Genomic DNA, 10,921 nt, shown 5'->3' on the forward strand with positions numbered 1-10,921 from the left:
GCAAACAAACATAACCATAATTTACGGCTCTGCAGAGTCACATGCACACAAAATAGCAAAGCACCAACGACCATCTGGTCTCACAGCAAAAGGTAGAACCGAATAAATGAACATGATGGGCCTCTGAGGATTGTGTTCGGGTAGAATACCTGTAACAGCAATCAATCTCCACTGACTACAGTCCGGCGCTTCATGTTTAGACTGGATAACCAATCGACCAATTCTGCATCTCAATGTAATTAGAAAATAAGATTTTTCTTAATTTGACAAACTGACTGCAGCATTTGTCTACATTTCTTTTCAACATGTCCCATCGTGGTTTGCACTACGCATGGAATATTCTTCATGGACAAGGTCGAGAGACGGCATTGTGTTGTTTAACCCTTCATCGAATGCCACCCGCAGTGATGACAGTGGTCTACTATGTACATCAGAACTACACACTTTGTACCCATCCTCCATTGTTCCTACTTTAAATGCTCTTTGTAAAATGTGGTGATGGGAAGCATCTCTCCTTGTGTGGTAAACACATTGGGCCATGCCCACTCAGAGGCAAATTTATAGTGACGTTTTACATTAATAAAGGAAATTGAGATTCATAGATGGTGGCCTCAGCAGGCACATCAGCAAACCTGTCAAGCAGCGGTCACACATATAGTATAATATATCCACGCTTCATCCAGAGGAGGCTGCAAGCTCACATGGAAATGGATTATTTTCTAGTTGCTGCAGGAGCTGATAGTCTCTGTGGTCAGCAGCAAACTGCTATTCGTACGTAAAAGCAATAGATCAGCATTTTTATCAGACCTTGTCAACCTTGCCTTGTTTGTCGATGAGTGAAAGAAATCACATGCAAGAGCCCAACATAGAAGCCGCACTTTGAAAGTACCCAGGACGTCGTATTTTACAGATTCCTCCACTGCTCCTGTGTAATTGACCTGTCCGTGACATGGCCCCTCCTGCCCCCCTCCTGCAGGCAGAGGGGTCTCAGACAAAATTTGACCAAAATGGATCAGAATCAAAATACTTTATGGATCTCAGCGGGAAATTCTCTAGATTAATTGCATGATGATGAAAATCCACGCCGACAAGATTTCCATGGCGATTTCTCTGTCACGTTTTTCAAGGATACCAATATTTTACTGAACTACTCTGACATGCAGTACCACAGTTCCTCTCTGGGCACCCTGTCATAGGCTTTCTCTAGATCAGTGGTGTCAAACTCATTTTCTCCAAGGGCCACATTAACGTTATGTTTGCCCTCCAAAGGCCAAATGTAAACCGTAACACAGTAAAAATGTAACTAAATATAATGTAATCTAATGTAAAATAAATGTAACTACTCCTTAACATGCTGTTAAATAACTATTTATTTTTTTATTTAACTCTTTAGTAATTACAATAAAATATTCAGTTTTGATATCACATTTTTTAGAAGGTTGTAACTTAAACATTGTTAGAGATAAAGCCAAACTGTAAATGAGAACAATCATAAGTATGAACCAAAGTTTGTGATGGGAATAAATTAACAGATCTAATAATGTGGAAAAGTTCCATTCAAATGCAATCATCATGCAGGAACAAAGATAATCGATACAAAATCAAAGCAAAACCAAAAAGCCACCATCTTGTCTTGTTATGGACATGCAGAAACCAAAAAAACAACCGAAGTGGGAAAGATAAAGAACATTCCCAGAGTCAATGGAAAAGACGTCACTTTCAGGATCAGCACTGGACAGCTCCATATGTAGCCGGCTACCTATGGAGCTGTCCAGTGCTGATCCTGATCCATATGTAGCCGGCTACCTATGGAGCTGTCCAGTGCTGATCCTGATCCATATGTAGCCGACTACCTATGGAGCTGTCCAGTGCTGATCCTGATCCATATGTAGCCGGCTACCTATGGAGCTGTCCAGTGCTGATCCTGATCCATATGTAGCCGGCTACCTATGGAGCTGTCCAGTGCTGATCCTGATCCATATGTAGCCGGCTACCTATGGAGCTGTCCAGTGCTGATCCTGATCCATATGTAGCCGGCTACCTATGGAGCTGTCCAGTGCTGATCCTGATCCATATGTAGCCGGCTACCTGTGGAGCTGTCCAGTGCTGATCCTGATCCATATGTAGCCGGCTACCTATGGAGCTGTCCAGTGCTGATCCTGATCCATATGTAGCCGGCTACCTATGGAGCTGTCCAGTGCTGATCCTGATCCATATGTAGCCGGCTACCTATGGAGCTGTCCAGTGCTGATCCTGATCCATATGTAGCCGGCTACCTATGGAGCTGTCCAGTGCTGATCCTGATCCATATGTAGCCGGCTACCTATGGAGCTGTCCAGTGCTGATCCTGATCCATATGTAGCCGGCTACCTGTGGAGCTGTCCAGTGCTGATCCTGAAGTTGAACTTCAGTGGACAGCTCCATATGTAGCCAGCTCCATATGGCGCTCAGGATCAGGACTGGACAGCACTGACCCTAACCCTGAATAAACACCTTCAAAAAATTTGTGACACCCACAGCCACAATACTAGAGGAAGCACAAAATACCACACGATTACTCCCTCCTATAAGACAATCATCTTTTTACAATACTGCCTTTCAGGGGGGCAGAAACGGAGATAGTCATCAGGACTCTCCCCGGATCAATTCCCCTCCATTCTTCTCCAACGACGTTGTACATATTATGTGTCTTCTTAATTTGTTGTTATTTTGCATCTGTGGAGTAATTTATTTATATTTTATTGGTATTGTTAAATGTCGATGATTTATGTACGAAGGACTTTCAACGGAAACAAGACCGCAAGGGCTTTTTTGAAATGCTCCTCTTAGACAGGATGTTTGATTGTACTTGTACTGTAATACATACTATTGTTTGACTGTACTTGTACTGCTCTAACAATCTAACTAATACATATATTCATCATCATCATTTACGACCTTGTCCTAAACAATTGTACGGGATGCCTCAATGTTTTTAGGCCTCCTGTTGTATCCTGTCAGCTATTTTGCAGTTCCTGGTCAAAAACAACCTCTCAAGTCAAGCTGCTTTTATGTCCATCCATCCATCCATCCATCCATCCATCTTCCACCGCTTATCCAGGGGCGGGTCATAGAACACCTCCCCAGGGAGGCGTTCAGGAAACATAAGAAATAGATGTTTAATTTGCGTCAAGCTCTCTAAGACAAATAACGTCTTTTTTCAGCTTCCATCAATAGTAATGATGTAAGAATGTTTGTCTTGTATAGGGAAAGGAGGAGAATAATGTATTCAACGCTGCATCTGACAGTATTGCAGTTTGGGGTCTGAAATGTGTATTTAAGCATCAATTAAAGGATAATTCATGGTTGTAATTCATGAGTTTTACAAGGCACGAGTAGAGCAGCTGGGACTTGAAAGACAGAAATAAACATGGGCCTCTTCTCTGAAAGGGGAACGTTCAACATAATTACATCGTGTTTTCACAGGACTGAAAGGAAAAGAAGGAAAAGCTCCTGTTTGCCTCTCCACCATGAGAGCGGGCAGCAACAGCGTAGCGTTCCACGCCTCATGCAGCTGCAGCAGATGCAGATGAACAGAACAAGATCCACGGGTGATCCTGCAAGACTGATTCAACTTCCTCATCCTTCCCCAGATGAATTCAGAGGGATTGTGAGAAGATTGCACTTCTCTCCTTGTCCCTCTTTGCTAACTTGAACAATCCCACTCAGTTCTGGGAGGCTACTGCTGGAAATAGTGAAGAGCTGGACGGCCCCTTCCTGCTGGATGAGCAGCTGCTTCACTCACACGATGCAGCAGGGATGAAGTGCTGCATCTTCGAATAATGTTTCCTGGGATTAGCAGTACGAGCGTTGACTCCGCCCACCGGTCTGTGAGTCAGTGGAGGTGGTTTGTCTTTGTGTTTGTCCATGTTGTGTGTTCACTGCGGGCGGTAAGCAGGTAATAAAACTAGACCGTCACTGCTTGTCTCTCCTTTTCATTTGTTAGTTTTGTTCATAGAGTGTTTTTAAGGAAGTTTTTTAGAGTCTTAAATAAATATTTTGAATTCCTAATGCCGTGCTGGTCATCATTGTGTGCGGACCTGTGGGTGGGGAAACCCGCTAAAACGTGCTGGGAACCAAAGGAATGAAAAAAATCGATCTTTAGGTTGCGAGTCCTAAAGTGGCGTTGTTGGCAGCATTTCGTTTAGCCCCATATGCACAACACCACACTAGTTTCAGCTGACAGCTTTTAATAATATAATAATAATATTCAGCACTCACTTCAGTAGGATTTTGAAAGAGTACGGTTTTGGCTTCAAGCCAATAAACGTCTTAATAAATCGAAATGTCCCTCGATGTTATGTTAAAAACATCAGTCTTGCGTCAGGGTGCTTCACCTTACGTTTCTGGATAAATCTCCAATAGTATTAGTCGAGTAATTCAAATATCTCGGTCTGTGGTTGGACCCCACTCTCTTCTACTCTCACTTACGTTCTATTACTAATAAAATCAATTATCGTTTAAATTGCTTTATCAGTCGATCTGCTTTACAATAATTTATTATTAATTGTCATAAATAATTTATGACAATTAATTTATATATTATCACAGATATCATTATTTTTGTTATTGCGGCCACGTTACGGGTCCCGGGACCCCCCCGGCCTTGTTGGCTATGTGTGCATTATTCCAGATGTAGATGTAGATGCCTTTTAAGAATATTTTAACATTTGACAACCCTACTTCATTTTAAATCTGTATTTCTTAAGACTCTAGATAACACTTCAAATACTCAATTTCACAGAGACAACAACAAACGAATGGTTTTACTGAGTATTTTCTCTGCCAGCTGTTTCTCATTAAGAGGTTTGCACTGATTAATTGCGACGCTGAATAAAAGGTGTTGCAGGCTATTGTGTTCCGCGGTGAATAAAGGTGTAAAGCAAGAGCCGTTTAATGAAATATTGAACGGTCTCAGATGGATTCCTATGCTGGTGACCCAAACTGCACGAGATGCTAATTAAAATGCATCTTCTGTCAGGGGACCTGCTGCAGCTCCTCCCTCAGGTTGCAAAGCATTATTTCTAGATAAGCAGGAACGAGTCCCTTTTACAGTATTTACACGATGTGCTGACGAGAGGGATTCTTTTATATTTTACACAAAATCAATAATAATAATAATACATTTGATTTATATAGCGCTTTTCTAAAAACTCAAAGTCGCTTTAAATGTGTACATAAGATAAAAACAGCATGTGTACATAAAATAATAACAGCAAATCAATACAGACAATAAAAGAGTAACTTGAAAATAAATTAGATAAAATATAAAAATCTAAAATTATACATTAAAAGCAATGTTGAACATTTGTGTTTTTAGTTCCTTCTTGAAGGTGTTATGATCAGAACAGGCTCTTAGTGGTTGCGGTAGTGAGTTCCAGAGTGTGGGGGCAGCGATGGAGAAGGCTGTCTCCCCAGGTTCGGAGCTTGGTCCTACAGGGGAGGGACGGGAGGTTGGCGTCGGCGGAGCGGAGGGAACGAGATGGGGTGTGATGGTGGAGCAGATCTGTGAGGTATGAGGGGGCCCGATTATGGAGCGCTTTGAAAGTGATGAGGAGGACTTTAAACTGTATTCGTTGGGGGAGGCTGCAGGCTGTTTGTTTGTTTGTCTGTATGTTTGTTTGTTTGTTTGTCTGTCCGAGCGCATAACTCAAAAACTAGTAACCCAATCGACTTGAAATTTTTACACAAGCAAGGTTCTGTCCGTGGCTCGGTCCTCCCCGAGAATGGCGTTGATCCGGATCTGGATCCAGATTCTAGAATTATTTTTTACATCTGGAATTGTGCCTGTGCTGTAAACTGCCACTTTAAGAGGGAGGGACACGAATGGCATGATGGGAAAAAGAGTCCAGAAGGAGTCTTGTAGTACGTTCCGGAGCAGCAAGCTAGAGCAGGTTTGGCCACTCTGATCCGGAAGCCCTGTTTACTGTCTCACAAGATCCAATAGTCTATTGGAGTCGAGGGTCTGCAAGCTCTGATTGTCTTTCTAGTTACCCTCGCCGAAGAGGAGACGAGGGTGTTGCAATTGGGTACGTTTGTTTGTTTGTTTGTTTGTTTGTCTGTCTGTCTGTTTGTCTGTCTGTTTGTTTGTCTGTCCGAGCGCATAACTCAAACTAGTAACCCAATCAACTTGAAATTTTTACACAAGCAAGGTTCTGTCCGTGGCTCGGTCCTCCCCGAGAATGGCGTTGATCCGGATCTGGATCCAGATTCTAGAATTATGTTTACATCTGGAATTGTGCCTGTGCTGTAAATTGCTACTTTAAGAGGGTGGGACACGAATGGCATGATGGGAAAAAGAGTCCAGAAGGAGTCTTGTAGTACGTTCCGGAGCAGCAAGCTTCGGTACTGCTTCCCCACCCGACCACGGAAGACGAGGACTCTGGCGAGGGCAGACTTGTGACCCATCCCCTCCCAGGTTGTGTTTCCTCCACCGTCTGTCCGAGGTTTCACCGCTACACCGTTTGAAACGGATGCAGTGTCGTCGTTAAAATATTCTTAAGCCCCCCTAAATAATTTTGGGTTGTTTTATAAAAAATATATATATAGATATTTTTTGTTTTGTTCAGTGACCAAAAAATGCCGACATATTCTATTAAAGCCGCCAGAATATATGTTTAAAGACATATAACCTGTCAGTATTTACTTAAATCTGATCATGAATCTGTTTCCCCTCACTTCATGACGTAAGGTAGAGAACCCGTTCCACCTGTTCCTAGAGAATGCCCACATCACTGAAACTCCAGTCCACGTTTTCCCTGTGACCGCTAATTGTCGGTCCCTGCAGCGTGTTTGAAGCACACAGAGCAGAATAGAAGAGCTTTAGGAGAAGAACGTGAACGGATGGATGGAGAATGGATATAAGAAAGTTTTTCAAGAAAGTAAGTTTATCACTGCTGGTAGTAACATTTAGTTAGTGTGTGACAGATTTAAGGGCAAACGCAGAGATGCATTAGCCATGGAGCTGAATGGGAGAACCACAGCCCTGTGCCACGCCCACAGTCTCCCTGAATCAGGGGCAGAGACCTGCAGAACCTGGAGGAACCTGCAGGTTCACGCACTGAATAGAACTCAGACACAGTGAAAAGAGAGTTACTTTTCCCTTGTGTGGGTAGGATGGGTGGCGAGCTTGAGTTAAGATTTAAATGTGTCCTAAATGTGAGAACTTCTTAAGTGAATCACACTTGAAAGAACTTCAAGCCTGAAAACAGAGGAGGTTCTGGTGGCCTGAAACAGAGGCTGGATGTTCTCCCAAAGATATCTTGTCTGTGCACAACCTCCTTGATTCAGACATGTTTCCCTCTCTGAAGGTTCTACCCAAGTTGCCCTAACGGTGCCGTAAGCAGCTGCTCGTGTGAAAGGTCCTTTAGGGCACTGCGTCGGTTGCACTGCGTCGGTTGCCCTGCGTTGGTTGCCCTGCGTCGGTTGCATTCCTGGCTGCATCAAACAACGGGTCAGAAAATACTTCACAATCTTGCAGTCATTGAAAAAGACGAGCTTCAGAATCACAACAGAGTGATGGACTCTTAGAAACAGACGCGTTCTTTGATGCTTCCATCCACCGAGTAACTTGTAATTGTAGCCATTTTTTTCTTGTTAAACATCCTGTTACTGTTTAAACCTGTTTGTTGTTGTTTAAAACAGACTGAAATAATAATAATGTATAATTTATCAGTCCTTGTTAGCCGTTTGTGAGGTTTTGTGCTCGTACGCTACTTTTGCTCACATCCTGTGCATCTCCTGGGGACTAAGCCCCCCCTGTCCTTAAAACCTAGTGACGCCCCTGAACGGATGCATTTGTTTTGGTGCATAAATGAATTATCAATCGTAAAAATGAAACCCATTCATTGTTTCAGGAACACGGTGCTTGCGTGTGTGTTGCGTGTGTTTAGTCCAGTCTACAAACAGACATAATCATGTACAAACAATTCTCTGTACTTATACCACGAAACCAGTGAGCAGTGTCGTTCTTCTCTCGTCTTGTTGCCACTCATCTTACCGAGGAAGAAGAAACATGGAAAAGATCAACGAACATATCGGCAGGTATAAAAACTACAACTTCCTGAACACAGAGGCGACTCCAGAGTACATCGACTCACTGCAGACCTTTGAAGTCAGAGACAGCGACATATTCCTGGTCACTTATCCAAAGTCAGGTCAGTGAGACAAACGCAGCAGCGGATTGTCCTTCACGCTAATATTCAGACAGATTCATAGATTAAGTGTGACGTCTCCACACAGGAACTATATGGACTCAGCAGATCATCATCTCCGTCTGTGAGTTGGGTGGAGGTCTGAAGGAATATCCAAATAATTATGAACTGATGCTGTGGCTGGAGTACCCGGAGGGTCGAGAGCCTTATTCTCTCCGACCTTCTCCACGACTCTTCACCTCTCACATGATTCCAGATCTCATGCCTCCAGGACTGAAGGACAAGAAGGCAAAGGTCGGAGTCTGGTGGAGTTTGGTGTGGAGAAGAGTATCTAATGGTTGAACTACAGGCTGATGGTTGTTCGTTTTCCATGTCAGGTTATCTACGTGACGAGGAATCCAAAGGACAACATCGTCTCTTTTTACCACTTCAGCCAAATCTACAAGTTCTTCGACACTCCAAAGAGCTTTGAGCACTTTTTTGAGGACTATCTGAAGGGAAATGGTGAGCAACTTTAAGAATCTAAAATGTAAAATAGAAACAAATCCCTGTTTACCCTTTCAGAGTCTGCAGGAATCATTATTCTTCCTGAACTGTAAAGGATCAGGTCACCAAAGAATGAAAAAAATCGAAAATCACTGAATTTTAAATAATTTTTAAATATTCAATTTTACAGTTAGAGCATCTTCCTGGTTTGACCACATCAGAGACTGGCATTCAAAGAGAGACGAGTACAACATCCTCTTCCTGTCCTACGAGGACCGAGCCACGGACAGCACCTTGCTTGTGTAAAGATTTCAAGTCGATTGGGTTACTAGTTTTTGAGTTGTGTGCGTGGACAGACAAACAGACAAACAGACCCAATTGCAATACCCTCTGCCTCCCCTTCGGCGAGGGTAACTAGAAAAACCACTCAGAGACAGCAAACCTCCACCAAGCAGCTCATTCCTATCCTAATTGGATTTAGACCATTCACACAGGGTTCTGGATCATCGTCGAAAGGTGAAAAATTGTTCTTTGTATCTTCATATATTAACCATGAAAAGTAAAAGTGATTTGGAGTTGATTAATAAAATCGCTTGATATTTGTAACTGATTTTTGAATCCATAAATTGTGTTTTCAATTCTTTTCGAGACCTCATTCTGGATCAGATCCGGAAGACATTTTACATGATTGTCACGGCTGTGCCGCTATCCACGCCCACTTCCCCGCCTCCGCATCTCCGCTCTGCAATCAGCTGATTCCTGTCAGCTGTGCTCCCGTCACCAGCTGCAACGCATCACCAATCAGCCCTGGCACTACATAAGCCCGGCCCAGACAACAGAACCGCGCCAGATTGCAGTGTCGTGTTTGTCCTCTTTCCAGCACCCTCCCAGCGCCTGCCTCCCTGTGTACCGACCTTGCCCGTCCCTGGAACCCCATCTGCTCGCCTCCCGCCTCTGACCTGTCTGCCTGCCCGCCCTGACCACCCGGTGTTTGACCCTCGCCTGCCCCTTGGACCTGTCTCTGTGCCCGCCCCTAACCTGCTCTGTCTGCTACTCTGAACTGACTCCCTGGTATCGAACATTAAACCTGTTTTTGGACTCCCGCTCAAACCGCCTCGCATTTGGGTTCTTACCTGCCTTAGGCCTGACATTGTTGCTATCGGGCCCCTTTATGACTGTACTTGTTGGTGAGTGAATTGAATGCAGATTTTACAGGACACGAGTTTTGTTTTCATTTTTAAAGTCTCAATTAGAAGTAAATGGGAAAATCAGGGTTATATATACATATATACATTAGTGGTGGGACTTGATTAAAATTTTTTAACTAATTAACTATATGCTTTGTAATTAATTAATCGAAATTAATCGCATGACCATAATTTCCTCAAAAGCAACATTTTTTTATGCAAATAAATTGTATTGGACAAATAATACACACAGACACGACTTAACTGAAGCTCATTTAATGGCTGGTAATTTCATTTCATTTCAAAATTGTAAACAAAGGTAAGTACAGTTGCAGAATTTTGCTTGAAAGTCTTTCTGCACGGCGTTTCAAAGGTTTCATCACGCGCAGCTACATCTTGTAGGCCTTTGTCTTCTACCACTGATAGCGGTCTACAGTCTTTGGCGACCCACTTTGCGAGTGAATTCGTCAGTGTTTCCGATGTTTACTTGCTCATTTTCCATCTAAATCCATTTGTCATTTGGTCAAGTTGCTGCTGACCAGAACCGCTAGCGCGAGCCGTTTCTGTGCTAGCTGCGAAGTACTTCTGTGGTAGGCAAGCTCCTTTTTGCATAGTTTGCAGTACACGGTGGCTTTGTCTCTCCCATCTGGTCGTTTTTTGAAAATGAATTTACCGTCCAGCAGAGTTGTTTGTCTTTCACCTCTACGGATGTAGGAAGGAGGAGGCAGATTCAGGAACAAACTTATCTTTTAATGAGGCGCAGTCAGTCGCGGAACTACATGCTACATCGGCGCACACAACAAGCTAACGTGCCTACGTCATCACGTGACTACGGAATCCAGGCACGGACCAAATACATTACAAAAGTACTCTCCCGTCTCCATTCGTCCCCAGGTCAGCCTGGGACTGTGTGCGTCAGTATAAGTGGCGTACCAGAACATGGTGAACTGACAAACGTTCCGGGTGTTTTGTAATATTTTGAATTAATTAACGTCCTTCTTATTAATTAATTGTAATTAACGAGTTAATGTCCTACCCCTAATATATATATATATT

At 43.2% G+C, this 10,921-nt stretch overlaps 1 protein-coding gene across 1 annotated transcript; it reads left to right on the forward strand.

The window, feature by feature from the left end:
* Positions 1-8,053: 8,053 nt before the first annotated feature.
* Positions 8,054-9,249, forward strand: LOC137909322 (amine sulfotransferase-like). Its single transcript, XM_068753768.1, has 4 exons — positions 8,054-8,195; positions 8,281-8,486; positions 8,570-8,696; positions 8,869-9,249. The coding sequence occupies exons 1-4, from the start codon at positions 8,054-8,056 to the stop codon at positions 8,982-8,984; spliced, it is 591 nt and encodes a 196-aa protein (XP_068609869.1). The 3' UTR covers positions 8,985-9,249.
* Positions 9,250-10,921: the final 1,672 nt, after the last annotated feature.

The sequence above is a fragment of the Brachionichthys hirsutus genome, chromosome 20 (assembly GCF_040956055.1).
Source record: "Brachionichthys hirsutus isolate HB-005 chromosome 20, CSIRO-AGI_Bhir_v1, whole genome shotgun sequence".
In the NCBI taxonomy this organism is placed as follows: domain Eukaryota; kingdom Metazoa; phylum Chordata; class Actinopteri; order Lophiiformes; family Brachionichthyidae; genus Brachionichthys; species Brachionichthys hirsutus.